Below are 21,161 nucleotides of genomic sequence, written 5' to 3' on the forward strand. Positions count from 1 at the left end.
AGTTCCAGTGAAGGGAACTCTTAAGGCATCAGCATACCAAGACATTTTGGACAATTTCATGCTCTCAACTTTGTGGGAACAGTTTGGTGATGGCCCCTTCCTGTTCCAACATGACTGCGCACCAGTACACAAAGCAAGGTCCATAAAGACATGGATGAGCAAGTTTGGGGTGGAGGAACTTGACTGGCCTGCACAGTCCTGACTTCAACCCGAGAGAACACCTTGGGGATGAATTAAAGTGGAGACTGCGAGCCAGGTCTTCTCGTCCGACATCAGGGTCTGACCTCACAAATGCACTTCTAGAAGAATGATCAAACATTCCCATAGACACACTCCTAAACATTGTGGACAGCCTTCCCAGAAGAGCTGAAGCTGTTATGGCTGCAAAGGGTGGGCCAACACAATATTGAACCCTACGGACTAAGACTGGAATGCCATTAAAAGTTCATGTGCGTGTAAAGGCGTCCCAATACTTTTGGCAATATAGTGTATGTATACAGTTAGGTCCATATATATTTGGACAAAGGCACAATTTTTGTTTATTTCAGGTATTTACCAAAACATATTCAAGCTATAGTTAAATAATGGATATGGGCTAAAAGTGCACACTCTCAGGTTTAATTTGAGGGTATGTACATCCAAATTGGAAGATGTATTTAGGAATTACAGCTCTTAAGAGTCGCCATCCTCCCTTTTTCAAGGGACCAAAAGTAATTGGACATTCGAAATCAAAAGCTGTTTCATGGCCAGGTGTGGGCTACTCCATTAAGTCTTCATCAATTAAGTAGGTAAAAATTCTGGAGTTTATTCTAAGTGTGGTATTTGCATTTGGAATCTATTGCTGTGAACTTGCATCATGCGTACAAAGGAGCTATCCATGCAAGTGAAACAGGCCATTGTACGGCTTCAAAAACAAAACAAATCCATCAGAGATAGCAGCAACATTAGGAGTGGCCAAATCAACAGTTTGGTACATTCTGAGGAAAGAAGAAAGCACTGGTGAGCTCAGCAACATAAAAAGGCATGGACATCCATGGATGACCACAGGATCCTCCCTCTCTATGGTAAAGGAAAATCCATTCACAACATCCAGACAAGTGAAGGACACTCTCCAGGAGGTGGGTGAAATTGTCAAAGTCTACAATCAAGAGAAGACTTCACAAGAGCAAATACAGAGGGTTCACCACAAAGTGCAAACCATTCATAAGCCTGAAGAACAGAAAATCCAGATTAGACTGTGCCAAAAAACATCCAAAAAAGCCAGACCAGTTCTGGAAAAGCATTCTTTGGACGGATGAAACTGAGATGAATCTGTACCAGAATGACGGGAAGAAAAAAGTGTGGAGAAGGCTTGGAACAATTCATGATCCAAAACACACAACGTCATCTGTAAAACTTGGTGGAGGCAGTGTGATGGCATGGGCATGCATGGCTTCCAGTGGCACTGGGTCATTGGTGTTTTTGATTATGTGACAGAAGACAGAAGCAGCCGGATGAATTCTGCAGTGTTTAGAGATATACTGTCAGCCCAGATTCAGCCAAATGCAGCAAAGTTGATTGGATGGCACTTCACAGTACAGATGGAGAATGATCCAAAAACGCACTGCAAAAGCAACCCAGGAGCTTTTGAAGGAAAAGAAGTGAATTATTTTGCAATGGCTGAGTCATTCGCCTGATCTCAACTCAATTGAGCATGCGTTTCACTTGCTGAAGGCAAAACTAAAAAGGCAGAAAAACCCACAAACAAAGACTAACACCCAACAAACTAAAAGACAGCTGCAGTTAGAGCCTGGAAAAGCATCAGAAAGAAGGAAACCCAGTCTTTGGTAATGTCCATGAGTTCCAGACTTCAGGCAGTAAAGGATTCTCAACAAAATATTAAAAATGAACATTTTATTATTGTTATATTCATTTGTCCAATTACATTTGAGCCCCTGAAAATGGGGGGACTGTGTATAAAAAGGTTTGCAGTGCTTGATATTTATGTTCAACCCCTTGAATTAAAGCTGAAAATTAATTTGGATTGTTTCGTTTTAATTTATTCTGGTGGCATACAGAGCCAAAAGTATGAAAATTGTGCCTGTGTCCAAATATATATGGACCCAAGTGTATATTCAATGGGGGTAAAGATATTTACTCACTGCAAACATAGGCTGTACTAATGGTTGTGCTTTGGTGCTACCTCCCACAATAGAAGTCTACGGGACAGCTGCTTCACACAAACAATGCAAGTCCTGTATGATGGATATCTTGACCATTATTAATTACAGAGTTATTACTCTACAATAACATGGATGAGCTAGGATGAAAAAAGGATGAGGAGGTCATATAAAAACCGACAAATACAAACATGTATGCTATGCACAACGTACACAAGGAGAGTTTAGGCAAGTGATCAAAAAAGCACTTTTGAAACACTGAAATAGTTTTTTTTAGGAAGAAAGAGTTAAACACCTTAAAGCGAACCTGTCACTAAAAAAACAAAACAAAAACAAAAACAAAACAAACAGACAGCAGCACAGTGTAAAAGAACATGCTGAAGTGCGCCTAAAGATTTCCTATTTAACTATACATGTAGAGCTTTTCTTATACTTTCACCAGGGGCGGACTTGTCCATTTGGAAACTCGGGCACTGCCCGAGGGCCCGGGGTCAGTAGGGGGCCCCATGAGATGCCCCTGGTACCTTTTTAATAGGCTTTTTTGAGTTTGGGCAAGGACACAGGGGCCCCATGATCCCCTATTGCCCAGGGGCCCCATGAGTTGTCAGTCCGCCCCTGACTTTCACTGAATAAGCCCACAAGTACATGCTTAAAGTTCCCATTTTGAAAATAGTGCTTTGCTCATTGCACTCTTTAAGCCCACCAAAACAAGTTTAAAGGTACTGCTTGGCATACCCAGTGCAGTAATCCACATCAACCAAATGTCACTTTTCTGAGGACAAACTGGTACAAGATTAAGTCTCATTGCTTGTAATCATGCAATTTGCACTTCGTGGTTTGTTCACTGTACTGTTTTACAGGATAAGACATTATCATTTCAATTAAATGTAAAGTGGAAATAAACCTTGTTTTTCACGTTTTACCTACAGGTAAGCCTTTAATAAGGCATACCTTGTAGGTACTGTAAATATCTCCTAAACATGAACTGTATAGGAGGTGTTTACTGTGGCAACGCCGGTGATGCTACCCACGCATGCGCACTGCACTCTCAATGAATGGCGTGCTGTCCATTGAGAGCCGTGCCAAGGCCGAGACTCCTGCATACATACACGGGTGTGACATTATCAGCGGTTCGGACAGTCAAACGGCCGCTGCTCGCACACCCAAAAGGAAGCCTTAGAGAGTCATGACAGTGCTCTGCTGAAGGGCTTCGTTTTCAGGTAGGTCTTTCATAATGTGTGTGTATGCGATGAACTGAACAGATGTGAGTAGCAAGAAGACATTGTACAACCACTTAAAAAGGAATAGTATGGGTATTAGAAGTAAGGGAACTTGCATGTACATTAAATAACCATTTTCCAAAATTACATTTATTTCTGCCAAACTAAGTAATGCGGCTGGACTGCAAATTTGGCAACATAAGACGTAAAACAGTGGGCTTCAAGTATCTGTTCATTAACAGAAGGACCATTAAAAGTAGTGTTCATAATGCTTGGATGGTCGCCCTACAATTGGTGCACAATATTTTACGAAGGGAACAGAGGATTTGTCCAACAATTTTGGTTTCATTGTATTCAGAAGCAAACTGACAGCTGCAATATTAGGGCTCATTTACAGAATGGGATTCATCGCTCAAATCTCAGAAAATTGCAAAATTTTAAAGCAAAAGTGGATAGCAACATCTGCTGGAACGGGCTCAGTTTAAGACAATTTCTGGTGTCTGGGTAAAAATCTTTCCTAGTTTTTTTTAATTTAATAAGCAAGTGTAAATATCTGTTAATCACGACAGCATAATGTACGTACAGTTAAAGGCTCTCCCTGAAGTGCCTGCAGGATAAAGTTACTGACGACTCTTCCATCATTCATGTGCATCCGGGGGCCAAATGTATTAAATATCCTAGCCACTCTGACCTCCACACCTTCCTGTTAACAATAAAGACAACAGTTCAGGGAAAGGGTGTAATTTCATAAACAGCTGTGTCCAATATAAAGAGAAATATGTATAAAACTTTAAAAGAAAAAAAAACAAAACACCAGACTCCTGTAAATGTAGCAATTTTTAAACCCAGTGTGCATGAGATCTAAAGATGCACAGCTATGCAGCATGAGAATGCATGTCAACCCATGTTAACCCTTTTGCTGCCAGGCCCTGTGCTCCAATTTTAAACTCAGGTGGCCAGACCATTTTTTCAATTTTTCCACTGCTTTATTATTTTTTACTTACAGCTTTCAGAGTTTGTAAAATAACCCCCCCCCCCCCCCCCAAACCATACATTTTTTGAAAGCACATGATCAGTAGAATAAAAGGAAGGTGCAAATGATTTTTAGGGCCCCATGTTATTTGCACAAATGTTTATCAAATCAGTATTTTCGCTAACAATACACTAAAATCATTATTAGCAGATACAAAAACAGCAGATTTTACAACATTACCGCTAAATTCCTACTGAATATAACAGTTTAACCTGTATTGAGTTACTAAATAACAAATATTTGCAAATTTTAAATTGCGCCTTTTTGTGACATGGAAGCAGTGTGCTTACAGTGACACACACACAGTTGACCCTTTGATTGCCCCACATGTTAACCCCTTCCTGCCCTGTGCTATTAGTACACTGTCAGTGCTTTTTATTAGCACGGATCACTGTATTGGTGTCACTGACATTCCCAGTGACACCAAGTCAGTTTGCTCCAGTATCAGATTACAAACCGCAGTCCGGCTAGAAGTCTCTGATCGCCGCAATCCCAGCATATATACCGTCATTTGTAAATGCTATAACTTTCACGTAAACCAGTTTACACGTATTGGGATTTTTTTTTTCCCTGCAAAGACATGTAGCAGAATACATTTTGGCCTAAATTTATGATGAAATTTGATTTAACATTTTTTACTGTTTACATGCTTAATAGCAAAAAGTAAAAAATATTGTTTTACTTCTCAAAATTGTCGGGTGTTTTTTTCTAGAGCAAAAAAAAACAAAAAAAAAAAAAACACACAAGCGATCAAATACTACTGAAAGAAAGCACAAGTTGTGGGGGAAAAAAAAAAAGTACGTAAATTCAATGTACAGTGTTGTATGACCACGGAATTGCCAGTTAAAGTAACGCAGCACTGTAATGCAAAAAATGGCCTGGTCAGGAAGGGGGGTAAATCCACTGGAGGGCAAGTGGTTAATTGCACACAAAACCACAACATAGCTTTAAAAAATTCCTACGAAGGCCTCGTTCCATGGGCTGTGCTAAAGCATACACCAATGAAGAGCTGTGTAACAGGTACATGGGGAAACAGGTGTTCTGTGCATCCCTGTGCAGGCAGTCCTATTCATGTCAACTGAGACGCAACAGCTGCAAAGACAGTTCTGACATTCATGCGGGTATAGATGCATGGCCCCAAACGCAGGCAGTATGAGTTCAGGAACATACAACCACATGGATGTCAAGTTTGGAGCAGTGGTTGTGTTGATGAAGCCACTGCGTCCCAATTGATATCGATGGGAATGCCTGCACCAGAATGCATGGAACACCTGTACATTCCTGTATAGTCGCTGTGTCCCAAATTACATCAATGGGACTGCCTGCATGGAGATGAAAGGAATACCTGTGAAGATTATTATTATTATACAGAATTTGTATAGCGCCAGCAGTTTGCGCAGCACTTTAGAAAATTAAGGTAGTCATTACAGTTACAATACAATTTGTTACAAGAGGAAACAGAGGTCCCTGCTTATTAGAGCTTACAATCTAGGAGGAAGGGTTGAGTGATACAAAAAGGTAATAGATGTGGGGGATGAGCTGATGAAGAAAATAAATAGCAGTTTACTAGTTAGAAGCAGGATAGGCTTCTTTAAAGAGAAAAGGTTTTCAGGGATCGTCTAAAGGTGGATAGATTAGGAGATAGCTGTACATATTTGGGTAGGGAGTTCCATAGAATGGGAGAAGCTCGGGAGAAGTCCTGGAGGTGAGCATGGGAGGTGGTGACACGAGAACTAAACAGTAAAAGGTCTTGGGAGGATCAAATAGAAGTGGTTTGGTTGATCTTTTGAGACCACGTTGGTGATGTAGCTGGGGGCAGATGGCTTTGTAAGTTGTTAGTATTTTATTCGTTGAGCGAGCGGAAGCCATTGGGAGGGATTGGCAGAGAGGGGTAGCAGACACTGAATGGTTGGTAAGGTGGATGAGCCTGGCAGCAGCATTCAAGATAGACTGGAGGGGGGATAGCCTATGTAAAGGTAAACCAATAAGGAGGAAGTTGCAGTAGTCGAGGTGAGAGATAACCAGGGAGTGAATTAGGAGCTTTGTGGTATCATTGGTTAAAAAGGGGCATATTCTGGAGATGTTGGAGGTTGAAGCGGCATGATTTGGACAGGGATTGGATGTGGGCCTGAAAGGATAGTTCAGAATCCAGGGTTACCCCTAGCACCCTGCCATGCGGGGATGGGTTGATAGTGGTGCTATTGATCCTGACCAAGAAATCAGGGGAAGAGGCACGTGGGGGAGGAAATATTATGAGCTCAGTTTTGGATAGATTGAGTTTTAGGAAGTGGAGTGACATCCAGTCTGATATGTCTGTTAGTAATACGTAATGATACGGATGGGAGTGAGCTGAGGAGTAGAGAGATAGATATGTGTTTCATTAGCATAGAAATGGTATTGGAAACCATGGGAATCTATCAGCTGACCCAAGGAAGAAGTGTAGATCAAGAATAGGAGAGGTCCAAGGACAGAACCTTGGGGGACTCCAACAGTAAGAGGAGGAGGTAGAGTTGTAAATGACACTGAAGGTGCGGTGAGATAGGCAAGATTCGAACCAATGGAGAGTACAGTCACGGAGACTAAAAGTAGAGTTTGAGGAGGAAGGGTTGGTAAACTGTGTCAGAGGCAGCGGAAAGGTCCAATAGTAAGAGTACAGAATAGTGGCCATTGTTTTTAGCGGTTAGTAAGTCGTTTGAGTTTTAGGAGAGCAGTTTTTGTGGAGTGTTGTGGGCAAAATCCAGACTGAAGGGGATTGAGAAGGTTATTCTCAATAAAGGTGGCAGCTCAGCCGGTTGTAGACTAGCTGTTCAAGGCGTTTGGAGGCAAAAGGGAGTAAGGAGACGGGTTTTAGGCTGCCAAGATTGGTGGGGTTCGGTGAGGCCTTTTAAGTATGGGGGTGACTAGCGTATGCTTTAGAGAATTGGGAAGATGCCAGTAGAAAGGGAGAGATTGAAGATATGAGTTAAAGAGTGAAGGATACAGCCAGAGGGTGACCGTAGTATTTACAAGGGGACAGGTGGTTAGGTGGGCTTTAAAGTTTACCAACCTCCTCTATAATAGCTGGGCTAAACAAGGGAAGTATAGATTGTGCAGGTGGACAAGGAGTGTAGGGTGAGGGAGATATCTGTACAGTGGAGATTTCATCACAAATTGTATCAGTCTTATTCTAGAAGTGATTAGCGATTTCCTGGGCAGGGAGTGAGTTAGTGAGTGGAGGTAAAGAAGGACGAAGTAGAGCGTTAAAAAGGTAGAAAAGAGTTGACAGGGATTGCAAAAGAAGGTGTTAATGAGAGTGATAAAATAGATCTGTTTGGCAATGTAAAGACAGGAATTGTATTTTTGAAGGGCAGCTTTATATTGCTCGAAGTTTTGCTGGGTCTTAGTCTTACGCCATAAATGCTCAAGAGCATGGCTACATTTTTTGAGGCATCTGGCATTGTCTGTTTGCCAAGTTGACCCAACTTGTAGCGATGCCATCCGCCCTGCAACCTCGTGCAATGCAAGTGGTTGCAGCGCATTTGTTGGTAAAATGGAGTTACAACAGGCTGTGAGGAGGCGTCGCATAGTTTCCTCATCACCGGTCAGCAACAGGAGCACGATCCAACAATAGATAGGGCTTCAGAGGCAAGGAAGATTTAAACAGGCATGGCTAAATCTACCTTGTGTTTTTTTTTTACAACTCAATTTTTTTTGCACAGGCACATATTTAGTTTTAATTAAAAACAATGGGCGGGGGGGACTTTGGAGCGACATCAGGGGTCTAAATCTTTTGAAACAGAGAAAGGGACTGAAGACAGTCTATTCTCTGCAGCCTAAGTTACACTGTAAATGAATTAGATAGGAGTCTGTATAGAATCTTATTCATTCACAAAATGGAACATACTGTAGTACATTTAATATGTTTCCTTCACAAACACTGCTACACAGTAAATACAGTATACTATGTCGAAAGATGATGAAAGTTGATGAAAGAATACAGGAGCGATATGTAGTGATCGCTGACTGTATTCTTTCAAGAAAGGAAGGGGGCTGGTAAACACATGTTTACCAACCCCCCTGCTCTCAATCCTGACGATCTGACAGCATCTTCAGCGGGAGGGAGAGCTGGCTAGCAGCTGCATTGAGAGGGCACCCAACAATCAGGGAGGTGGGGGGCAGGAGGGAATCAGAATAATGGGGGTGAAGCAGCAGTGAAAAAGGACAGTTGGGGGGGTCAAATTAGTTGACAACACAGACAGGTAGAGAGGAGGGTGACACAGCACAGTAAAGCGGCAGCAGATGTGGGGAAGGGGGATACCCATCGGTTTGTTCAGCAGTGTCCATGAGCTTATAGCAGATGCGGAATGCAGCCAGCTAGAAGCAGTGCTGTAGGTCTGGCCATACAGGCCCGACACAAAAAGGGTTAATGCACATATTGCAGTGTGAAACCCTTGTAATGAAAAGGTTAGGGATTTTTTGCCATGTTTTTACTGCTGTGATTCCACTAGGGAAATTTCCCCTCATATCCTCCCCCAGTTATATCAGGAGAAGAAATTAATTGAATGGGAGACACCATGGCATGAACGCACAAAATAAAAATTAAAGAAAAAAGAAAAAAAAAAAAAAGGGGAGGTTTTAACCTTTCCATACTCAACTAAAAAAAAAAAAAATTTACAGTTTCTGCCTCTGATCTCCCAAAACTTCCTGTCCCTGTTACCCTTTAACCACTGGGATATGAAGTAAGGGAAATTTCCCATGATGGGGACAAATATTACAATACAAATCTGACCACTGATAGCTGATCTAATCCTTCCCCCTTCTAAGAATGTGGCAGGGAGAAAAAAAAACAAAAAACAAAACAACAAACACCCTGGTGATTCATATAAAATATGTAGCATATAAGTGATAAATCATGGTTTTCAAATTAAAAAAAAAAAAATCATAATCAAGATAAATAAAACAATATAAGTGCAGCGCTACAAACAATATTCAAATGACAAAAGGTGTAAACGATTGTCAGATGTAGGAATGTTGAAGATGATAAACAGTTCAGTGCAGGGGGAATCACAGGGCATATAGGTGTAATCCAATCCCAGGAATAGATAAATTGCCTGCTTACCAGAAGCGCAATTTGAATGCGCATGTACAGATTGCATGTAGCCGGAATCCCATGTAGGCGCTGCTTTCTAGTACCCAGATGGTCCGTCGGTGGTGGGACGATGCTGGCCTGGTCGGAACACACTGCACCTTGGATCCACACAGAGAGCCTAAAAATTGCTGGGGCTATAGGAGGAGCCTTTGCACGCCTTGACGTTACGCCGCCGGGTCAGGAGATCCGGCGGCCCACCCATGGTTTTTACTGGTCAGTGTATAGGATCATCTTTTTTGAAGCTGCATTTACTGGCTACAGGCTGCAGGCATGCGTTTTTGTAAATTTATATGGCTTTACGTTTTGACTAAATAATTTTAAAACATACTACACTATGAGTATTTTTACTCCTTGCACCTGGTACTGAGTTCCCATACCTCAGCCCCAGCAATTTTTAGGCTCTCTGTGTGGATCCAAGGTGCAGTGTGTTCCGACCAGGCCAGCATCGTCCCACCACCGACGGACCATCTGGGTACTAGAAAGCAGCGCCTACATGGGATTCCGGCTACATGCAATCTGTACATGCGCATTCAAATTGCGCTTCTGGTAAGCAGGCAATTTATCTATTCCTGGGATTGGATTACACCTATATGCCCTGTGATTCCCCCTGCACTGAACTGTTTATCATCTTCAACATTCCTACATCTGACAATCGTTTACACCTTTTGTCATTTGAATATTGTTTGTAGCGCTGCACTTATATTGTTTTATTTTGGTTGGAAGGGCTTGTAGTTCCTTTTTGTGCACTTGTCGCTCACTGGAGTGCGCTCACTTTTTTTCCATATTTTATATAATCAAGATAAACAGTAGCATTGTGAGGAGAGGTTTAGCTTTAAAGCTGAATTCACAAATTCAGCAACTTTGCAACAAGTGCAGGCACATCATGAGTTAAAAAGTATGCAAACCCAACATTTCATATTCTTGATATGTGCCTGCTGTACCATGTTCTTATATGAAAGAGTATTCTTTTCTGTTTGTATTGCTTCCTTTGTGTGAAACCCTTGATATTCATGCCAGTTCCTCTGCTTTCCTATTAAAAACTGACCACAAAATCAAATCATGTAGGATCGGCAACAAGGTGAAGAGGAGTTGTAGAAATGTTATTCAGATGCGGAGTAAAAATAGTTCCAGAATGTAAGCAACACTTAAAGCATTACAGTCAAACAAGACCTTACTCAGTTTGTCACTTGTAGTGCAGCACACCATTATATAGTGGTCCCTCACAACCTTAGGAGCCAATTATAAGGGATAGCTATCAGCTGTTGCATCTAATGCAAAAGGATGAGTGATCACCACTACTCAATGCACGTATTCAATAAAAAACAAACTGCAAATCTAACACAATATGAAAACATTATAATAAAACCAAAACTATATAGAATCAACAACCATGATTGTAAAATGTATCACTCGAAAGACAACAGAAATTTTCATAAAAAATGAAAATGTGGCAAAAGGAGGAGATGATACTCTAGGTAATAAATATCAACCTAGATGCATATCTAAATCCCATCTGAGGTTTAACCATGAGGTGATCTAGTTTGTAACCTATGTATCCATCGTGCCTCTTTCTGTAATATACGATGCTTGTTCCCACCTCGAGGAGGGGCAGTAACTTTATCAATGCCACAGAATCTAAAAGAAGTAGTATGTCCAGCATGAAAATCTCTAAAGTGCCTAGATACACTAGAAATCTGTTTTGCTTGCAAATTACTTGAAATCACAAAATGATATCCAATAAGTATTCTTAAGGGACGTATTGTACAGCCAACATATTGCAAACGACAACTCTTACAGTAAATAAAATACACTACATAGGTGGAATTACAATTTATGTAGTGTAAGATTTTAAAACTCTCTCCTATCAATAAAGTCAAAGGTTTTTGTGCACAGGTTCAGACTGACCACACTAAGCAGGAGAACACACTGTTGTCAGTTCTGAAGCTGTGCCGGGAACTCTGTGTACTATCCTCCAATGGTCAGACATGTCCTGACACCCCTTCCCCTTGCACAGCCATTAACTGGAAAGATCGGTGTACTTCTGCTTCTCTAGCTCTTACGCAGCTGAGGGCAGAGAGTATGTGATCACTTATAAAATAGGGGGTAAATAAAGGTATTAATACGGTTTTCACATCTATACACAAATGTTTTGCCTTTCATTTCTAACTGAATGGGTTGTACTACAAGGTGAGGGTTTACTTATACTTTAAGTCCTAATAGATGCCTGCCACATTCGTTTCTCTGTTATTTATATCCGACAGGTTTATGGCTCTGCCTGAGGATACACTACACACTTGAGTCTGTGAGAGAGGAGAGAAGCACAGAGAGCAATTATACCCATCCCTACCCTCTGCTGCCCATTCACAGAAGACTTTGTATTTTGTGAATGAGTTTATACACTACAAAGGCTTCTATGACTGAGCAGGAGGAGGAGAGGTGCTGGCATAGTAGCTGCACTAACTCTACAATTGAAAAGGCTGAGACCAGTTGAGTTCAGCAAAGCTATGCTGCTGGAGCACAATAAACCTGTCAGATATAAATAATAGAGAAATGCCCAGGAGATAGAAGGCACCTTGTTGGACTTAACTCATGCCTTCATTTTTTAAAAAGTTACTAAATTCCTGGAATTCAGCTTTAACTGGGTAATAAATAACCACAATCAGAATATCATGCCATCTACATTTTGTTTCCCACAGGTATGAGTACTGTTCTATACATACCTGTTCATATTAAAAATAACTTTATATTAAGTAACTTGAATGTTATGTACACTGGTGATTTATTTGAATTCACATGTAAAACAATTCAGTTCCAGGATAAGGACACTTTAAAGTCATCAAGTCCTAGAGCCACAAATTAAGCTCACACCTGGTGCCCTTACATAAATAAAACATTAACAAAATGAAGAGTGTAATTAAATACTTCAAGCATATCTTTGTCCCAAACACCACCTGTTCCCTACTACTTGCCAAAAGAGGAAATGTCAAAATCATTACATGAAGCAGGGTCAGTCATATGTTATGTATAACTGAAATGATGAAAACATATTGGCCAGAGATATTCCAAAGTAGTAGAGGACATCATAGCATAATGTATACACAAATATTACTAGTGGATATATGCAATGGTCTAACCATCTAACAAATGCTATACCATGCGATACACACACACTTTTGGATACTATATACAGTTGTGCTCAAAAGTTTCCATACTCTGGCAGAAATTCTGAAACTTTGGTATTGATATTGAAAATATGACTGATCATGCCAAAAATGCTTTTATTGAAGAATGATGATCATATGAAGCCATTTATTATCAAATAGTTGTTTGGCTCCTTTTTAAATCATAAAGGATAACAGAAATCACCCAAATGGCCATGATCAAAAGTTTACATACCCTGGAATGTTTGGCCTTGGTACAGACACACAAGGTGACACACACAGGTTAAAATGCCAATTAGAGGTTATTGTCCCACATCTGTGGCTTTTTAAATTGCAATTAGTGTCAGTGTATAAATAGTCAATGAGTATGTTAGCTCTTACGTGGAAGCACTGACTAGGCTAGAACTGAGCCATGGGGATCAGAAAAGAACTGTCAAAAGTCCTGCATAACAAGGTAATGGATTATAAAGATGGAAAAGGACATAAAAAGATGTCTCCATACTGAAAAAGTAGGTCACAAGTCCTAGCAGATGTTGACAATCTGAACCACATTCAGACAATGTAAGGTAATTTCCTATTCAAGTTTTGGGGCAGGACAAAGGGACGGGAGAAGGATGTCCTCATTGAGATAGAAAGAAGAGACCACCTTATGTAAAAAGGAAGGTTTCAGTTTCAAAACCACCTTACTTTTTGTGTAAAACAAAAAGAGGTGCTTTACAAGATAGAGACACCAACTCAGAAACACGCCTACCAGATGTACTGGCAACCAAGAAGGCAACCATAAAGTATTTCAACTAATGCAAGCCAAAATTGGGAAAACGCCAGTTTTAGGTTTGCTACATTTCCCCATTCACATAGCATCACATAAAAACGTATTTAAAAATTACTGCTTACTTTTTTATATGCTCCATTCTGGACACTCCAGCAAGAAAAAAAAAACATAGTTAGCTCTCTTTGTTCATGAGAAAGCAAGGCAGCTGTGTTTGCCATAAATAACCCTGCCTGTACTATGCAGGCAGATCATCATTATCAATTATAACTAGATTTGAACACTGTCTGTCCTAACAGTGTTAAAGGTCTGGGCTTCTTGCATTGTATGTTAATGAGGACAGACTTGAGGCAGGCTCACTGTAACATTTAAAAAAAAATAAAAAATTTGTGGCGCTAGAGAAAATTGCCTGGAAGCCTTTCAAGTATGCTGCAATAATTTTTTTGGGAACTACAGAGCACCAAAACTACATTCAGATGGTTGACAAACGCCTTACAGCATACCAGACTATGAAGTGCACCATGTTTTTTAGGAAGCAAATCTTTTGAAGAAAAAAAAGGATGCCCAGTTTAACCTGAAGGAAGCAACATATGACCCACTGTCCATGTGTCCTCTACTGTATGAATAAGAGAACATGAATTCTAAGATGTCTTTATACAGTTTATGTCAACTACACTAGTTAATCAGCAAAATATTTCACAACAACATGAAATAAAACAATGTAAACAAGGAAACTCTGATGGCGTTTCTCTCTGGAAACAGAATACGTGAATGTTGAAATGTCAACCTATATCCCAGAATTCGGTAAGCTTGAATTACTTATTTGCTAAAATGGTCTGGGCACCTGTTACAGTCAAATGATTTAATGAATACTGATGTCATTCTGCTTATCCCAGAGACAGCATTAAATTCTAATCACTTGTCACCTCTTATTACTTAGCATTCACTCAACACTTTGCAGCAAATGCTCTGGTTAATGGAAAAAAAAAAAAAAAAGAAAAGTTTATCAAATGGAAACCCAAAAGGAACAAATCTGGAAAAAAGAAGGAGTATAAGAAGAAAAAAAGAAAAGAAAAAAAAAGAGATAATACAAGAAGGATTTATGCACACAGCAGGATCTCTGTATGCATGTAATGTGTGAGCAACATTTGCAGAACAGTGGTACAGCATGAAAGGACTATTAGCTGACACTACTGCTAAGGCCTGAAAATATGATTACACACTGCTGATAGAAGAAGCTGTCTAGTGTTCTACTGCTAGGACTCAGCTTTTGTTGTAAAGCATCCTTCTGTTGCTTGGTTGCAGGTCACTTCTACCACTTAGCATTCTTCTGTTGCTAAGATGCAGTACAGATGTACATAGTACATTTGCGCTGTACACATGTAAAGATTTGTGCAAACATTACATGTGTACAGTGTAAAATACAGTTCATGTACAGGATCACTGACAAAGATTTTTCAATTTTGAAATTAATGATCTGAAGAAAAACAGTGCATTTTTTGAAGTCATCATGTGCACAGTTCCTACTATGGATGAGCAAATTGGGTCAGGTTCGATTTTTGGGCAGATCGAACCCAAAGAAATGTCCACAAACCTCATTCAGGACTATTGGATGTGACTCAGAAGGGAGAGTGTCTCTACATTCAGTTTAAAAGGGCCACTATGAAAATAGACAAATCCTTTAAACAACATGCTTTGGTGATGCAGTTTTATGCCAAGTAATGACAAAAGTGGTTTGGTCCATAGGCAGTGAACAGCTCTGAGTTCCCTTAAAATTCCAGGTAGGCCCTTATCCAGGCATGCAACCTGGGTGGCTAGAAAAGGGAAGGCAGTAAACATGGCCAGCCACAAGCCCCCCTCCCCTCGTGATTCAGATCAAGCCATACGCCTTTCAACATTAGGAGGGTACCTTGCAAGGGGGGGGGGTGTCCAAGCCTCCCACTCTCAGCTCAATCCTCTTGCAGGGCACCTAGTCCCACTATTAGGGACAGTCCATTTTCCTACATCCAGACTCCAAGAGCATGGATGGGGAGATTGGGGGGACTGTTAGAGCAGGGGTATAATTTTTGCTTTTGAACCTGTTGAGCTTGCCAGGCAGCACCACCAAACATGCTGTACATGGTTGCCCAAGTTATTTAGAGTTAAAATAGAAACGGTCTCCAAGTAGCCTATCAAATGCCTCTAAAAAAATGATGCATCTTAGATTGATTTTCACAGACGTGACAAAGGTTGCCACATGTGTAAACCAAGCCTAAAAACACCTTTAACTGCTTCCTGTCCAATATACGTATAAATATCCATGATGAAAAATGGTTATACCCACTCCGAGTGTCGTATTCTAGATCAGCTTTCTTGTACAAGTGATCGGGGTGGCTGAACAGGTGCCTGATCAGCGCTGCTTATCCTGGGCTCCAACAGTCCACCAGGGAGCCTGGGACTGCTACAAGCAGTTGGGGTCAGCTGCCCACAACAGAGAGTGAGGAACATCCTCTCATCGGTGATCAAAAAAGCTGAATGTAATGAGGATTTTGTCACTTCCGGTCTCTGTTTGATCGGTTTCCTTGGAGGGCAGAGGAGGTATCAGGGTCAATAAAGAGTACCTGTCACTGCCCAAGCTATCACAAAGGATGTTGGTTCATCTCTTGTGATAGCAGTAAAGTTGAATGAAAAACATTTATTTTTAAAAAGTGTTAAAAAAATTAATTAAAATACAATACAAGGTAAATACATTTTAAAATCACCTCCCCAATTCGAATGAGCACTTCGTTCCCACACACATATGTAAACAGTCAGTGCACCAGATATGTAAGGTATCACCACAAACATCAGAGTAAGAGCAATAATTCTAGTGCCAGAGCTCACATTTTAACTCTCAACTTCTAAGCTGTAAAGGCTTAGAAAGCACTGTATATGAACAATTCTAGGTACCATAGTTTGTCACCATTTCACATGCATGTGAAATTTAAAATTTTGACATGTATTTACTTAGCGCAACATAATTTTTTATATTTTAGCAAATAAAAAGGGTTTTCTATTAAGTTTGTGTGCACTAAAATGTAACTAAATGTATTTTTTCCTGAAAATTTGGCAAGAAACATCGTTGATGCTTCACACTCCTATTGCTGGTCACAAGCAAAAGCAGAGATTGATTTTTGTTGAATGGGACAATCAGAGTTCAGAGTGGCTGATTTTTCTTTAAGAAAAAAACAAAACAAAAAAAGGTCCCAATAGAAAGAAAAAAACCAAAAAAAAAAAACCACCTCTTTGCATTATATATTCTCGTATTTACTAAACTGTCAAAGTACAAAAATACTGTGGACAATCATAATCAAACCTCAAAAAAAGCAATTATAGAAAAAAAATCAAAAAAACAAAAAACTTTGCTACATTTTTACACAAAGTAAAGACCACAAAGTGTGTCAGAAGATCAGCTGAAGAGCAGTCAGTAGCAGTTGTGAAATATGTAGGGTTTTTCTAGGCACAACCTTTTACTCAGACTCCCCTTCCTTGGCCAAAGCTAAGTGTCATCTGTCACGGATTGTCATCTTCTTTCCTACTCTTGCTTCTACTTTCCCATTTCTAGGTTTCTCTATAGAAGCTTTTGGCTGGATTTATCTTAAAATATTTACTTACACACACACACACACACACAAAACTTTGCTGAAGAGGAAATGTCCCCTGTAGTGGAGAATAAGGTAAATGCAGCTGGGATACTAATTTTTTTCCTGGAACCCAAAAGACTATGCTGGATGGAGGTGGGAGGGACTGAGCAAGGCTTTAAAGTGTTACTAAACTCACAATACTAAATATCAGTCTGCATATGCAGTAAACTATCCTTGTTATACTCCCTGTGGAACCTAAGGTGTTAATTCTCCACAGCATGTACACAGGCTTGTTGATCCTGCTGTTCTCTGATGCTCCCCTTCTTATACTGTCCCCAATCCATCTGCCAATTGTGGGAAATCTACACATGCTCTGTTTTGTGTGGATTGCTAGAGATAATATCCTCTATGATCAGAGCTATTCAGGTCACATGACTGACATCACGCATTAGGGCATGTATACAGATTCTAAATGACAGCCCAGTCCCTCCCTCCTCCTTCATGCCCAGTAACATAAAAAGTACACAGTGGATGGGATTTCATATCTTAATTGATGGAGGCACCGCCTCCCATAAAAGCATGTGGACACAGGCTTTAGTGGAGAGTGCTCAACATAGGGTCATGCAGCCTCTGCAGGGAGAAGAATGAAAACAGCACTCAGTCGGACACAGAAAACACATGACCATTGTATACAGCTGCTGAGAAAAAAAAAAAAAAAAAAAAAAAAAAAAAAAAAGAAGAAGGTATTTAGCAGTTTCAGTTTACTAAAATAAATGCATTACCATGTATTATGTACTGTGGGAGACTTACATTGTTAGTTCAGTGTAATGAATTTAGTATCACTTTAACATCATTTTCCTAAGCCTCTGCAACTAGAGAAATGTACTGTCAATCTAAAGAGCTACAGCAAAGCTAACCATAGCTATTCACCAATAGGCTGTCAATCGTGACAGCATTAAGCAGCAGCAAAGGTGAAAACGCCACAATGAGCCTATCACAGGAAGTGCTCATTTAAAAGGTTCTACAGGCATGAATAAGAGATATATACACACAATGCAAATGTAAAGGGGGTACTTCTGTTCTGGTATCTAAGCAGCAGCAGTAAGGGTGACAACACTGCAATTAGTTTTTTACCCCCATCGTGATCCTTTTCTAATGTTTTTTACGGCTATACTAAGCAGTAACCACAAATGGCATACTGGTATCTGAAAATAAATTAAATCCTAACGGTGTTGACTGCTAGATATGGAAAATGTTGTGTAGTCCAATCATTTAACTGGCATATGTGATTTTAAAGTTTCTACTTAACTTAGAAAAGTTGTAATTTAATTTCTTTGTAGCATGTTGAATAAAATTTTGGAGCTGGCAATGTAAAAAATTCTTCCTGCATAGAAACTACAATTACAGAATAAGCTAGGAAGACTGAGAGGTGTCCTTCTTGGGCTGCACAACAGTACACATTATGCTAGTAATAGAAATTTCATTACTACTATCAATACAGCAGGTAAAATAAGTATTGAACACATCACCATTTTTCTAGGTAAATATATTTCTAAGGGTGCTATTGACATGAAATTCTCACCAGGTCGGTAACAACCCATACATACAAAAGAAAACATAACAAATAAGTTCAGAATAAGTTGTGTAATAAAATGGAATGACACTGGGAAAAAGTATTGAACACGCCAACTGAAATTTATTTAATATTTTGTACAAAATCTTTTGTTGGTAATGACAGATTCAAGACACCTGTATGGAGAAACTAGTCACATGCATCGCTCATGACAGAGGACAAAAGTACTGAACACATGAAGAAAGGGAGGTGCAAAGAAATATCTCATGATGGGTAAAAGCAAAGAGGTCAACCAAGACCTTTGCAACCTTATTATTGCAAAATATACTGAGGGCATTGGTTACAGAAGGATTTCTAAGTTTCTCAATGTTCCAGTGAGCACTGTTGGGACCATAATCCAGAAGTGGAAAGAACATTTCACCATAAATCGGCCACGGCCAGGTGCTTCTCGCAAGATTTCTGACAGAGGAGTGAAAAGAAAACAGAAGAGTTGTCCAAGAGCCAATGACCACTTGTGAAAAGCTTCAGAAACACCCAGAAAAAGCATGTTGACGTTCGTTCAAAGTCTGTTGCACAACATTTAGACAAGCCTGTGAAATACTGGGAGAAGATAGTCTGGTCAGATGAGATCAAAATGTAACTCTTTGGATGCCATAATACACACTATGTTTGGAGGTCAAATGGCACTGCACATCACCCCAAAAACACCATACCAACAGTGAAGATTGGAGGTGGGAACATCATGGTGTGGGGCTGTTTTTCAGCATACGGTACTGGCAAACTTCATGTCATTGAAGGAAGGATGAATGGAAAAATATAACAGACATTCTTTATAAAAATATTCTGCCATTTACCAGGATGATGAATTAAACGAGGGTGGAGGTGTCAGCAAGATAATGATCCCAAAAATAAAGCCAAGAAAACTCTCAATTGGTTTTAAAGAAAGAAAATAAAGCTGCTAAAATGGCCCAGCCAATCACCTGACTTGATTCCAATAGAAAATCTATGAAAAGAACTAAAGATCAGAGTTCATAGAAGAGGCCCACGGAACCTTCAAGATTTGAAGGCTGTATGGAAGAATGGGCCAAAAACTACACCTGAGCAACGCATGTGACTAGTTTCACAGGAAGGGAGACACAGGGAGGTGTCTTTAAGCTGTCATTACCAACAAAAGATTTTGTACAAAGTATTAAATTTCAGTTTGTGTGTTCAATACTTTTTCCCTGTGTCATTCAATTCTATTACACATAACTTATTTCTGAACTTATTTGTTGTGGTTTCTTTGTATGTATGGATTGCATGGGTTGTTACCGACATGTGGTGAAAATTTCATGTCAATATCACCCTTAGAAATATATTTACCTAGAAAAATGGTGACATGTTCAATACTAATTTTACTTGCTGTATCTGCTATTATTCTTGGTCTGTAACCCTGTCCCGCTGACAGTACGCATGTGTGTGGCATCACTGGACTTTATGTGCGGCCGCAGAGATGCCAGTCTTTGTGCTGGGAGCACCACCGCACGGCACGCTCCAAGCACAGAGACCGGGCTCCCACCAGGAGCACTGGGTCCCACAGTAATGATTAGAACCCAGGACTCCTGATTCTGGTGTCACCTATTCGCGGTGATAGCCACTGATTGGCCATCACAGTGATCAGTCACTGTGCAACCACCACTGTTTTTACTTTCTCTCTGAATGGAGAGAGAGATACATTGCATCTCTCTCTCCTTGCATGGAGATGTGTAAACAAATGCGTGTTAAAAAAATAACATTTAAATGAAAACAAATAAATAATAAAATTAAATAAAAATACCTACATCAAGCTTTGATCTAGGTCAGTGCAGGGTTAGTGTTTGGGTCATGTAAGGGTCAAAGGTCAAGCCCAGGTCATGGTCAGTATTTTTTGGGTAGGTTTAAAAAATACAAAATTTTTTTAGTATCAGTGTCAGAATGTTTTAGGTAGGATAAAAAAAGCAAAATGCGCATTATAGTTTCAGGGCTGTACTACAGGTATAAACAGCAAAAACGCAATGTGGTGTCACGGCAATCGTCAAGAGCAGGAGAATGTATTTTGAGTTATTTAGTGGTAGGTTATGGTAGTAGCAAGAAATGTACAGCTAAATTTAAAAAAAATATATTTTTTTTTATACTATTTTGGGCCAGTTTTCCTTTGATAATAAAAACAAACCAAAAAAAAAAAAAAATCATGAGATAGTCAATTACCATTTACCACTAAAAGAAAGCCCACTTTGTTCTGAAAAAAAACCAAGGTATAATCCACCTGGATACACAAAGTAGTTGCGATGATATATACAGTTTTACTAACACACGTCACAGTTGCAAAATTGTGTTTGGGCATTAACATTTGTTTTACCATTAGTCACTAAGGGGTTAACAATTCCCTTTTACAATGAATCATGCTGAAAGAAGGTTCATATATGCTCAGACAGACAGCTCTGGTCCCCTTATTAATAATGGGAACCAATCAGTAGCTCCCAATCAAGTGAGTAAGA

The 21,161-nt window shown here is 39.9% G+C and overlaps 1 protein-coding gene across 2 annotated transcripts in view; it reads right to left on the minus strand.

Moving 5' to 3' along the window:
- Positions 1 to 21,161, minus strand: part of UXS1 (UDP-glucuronate decarboxylase 1) — an 86,936-nt gene that overhangs the window by 39,856 nt on the left and 25,919 nt on the right. For both annotated transcript variants that reach the window (XM_089681272.1, XM_089681271.1), the window contains exon 10: positions 3,963 to 4,082. In XM_089681272.1, the coding sequence (XP_089537398.1) occupies positions 3,963 to 4,082 (120 nt within the window). The remainder of the gene's footprint in view (positions 1 to 3,962; positions 4,083 to 21,161) is intronic.

The sequence above is a fragment of the Staurois parvus genome, unplaced genomic scaffold (assembly GCF_062004578.1).
Source record: "Staurois parvus isolate SC_StPar_1 unplaced genomic scaffold, SC_StPar_1.0 ptg000262l, whole genome shotgun sequence".
Classification (NCBI taxonomy): Eukaryota; Metazoa; Chordata; class Amphibia; order Anura; family Ranidae; genus Staurois; species Staurois parvus.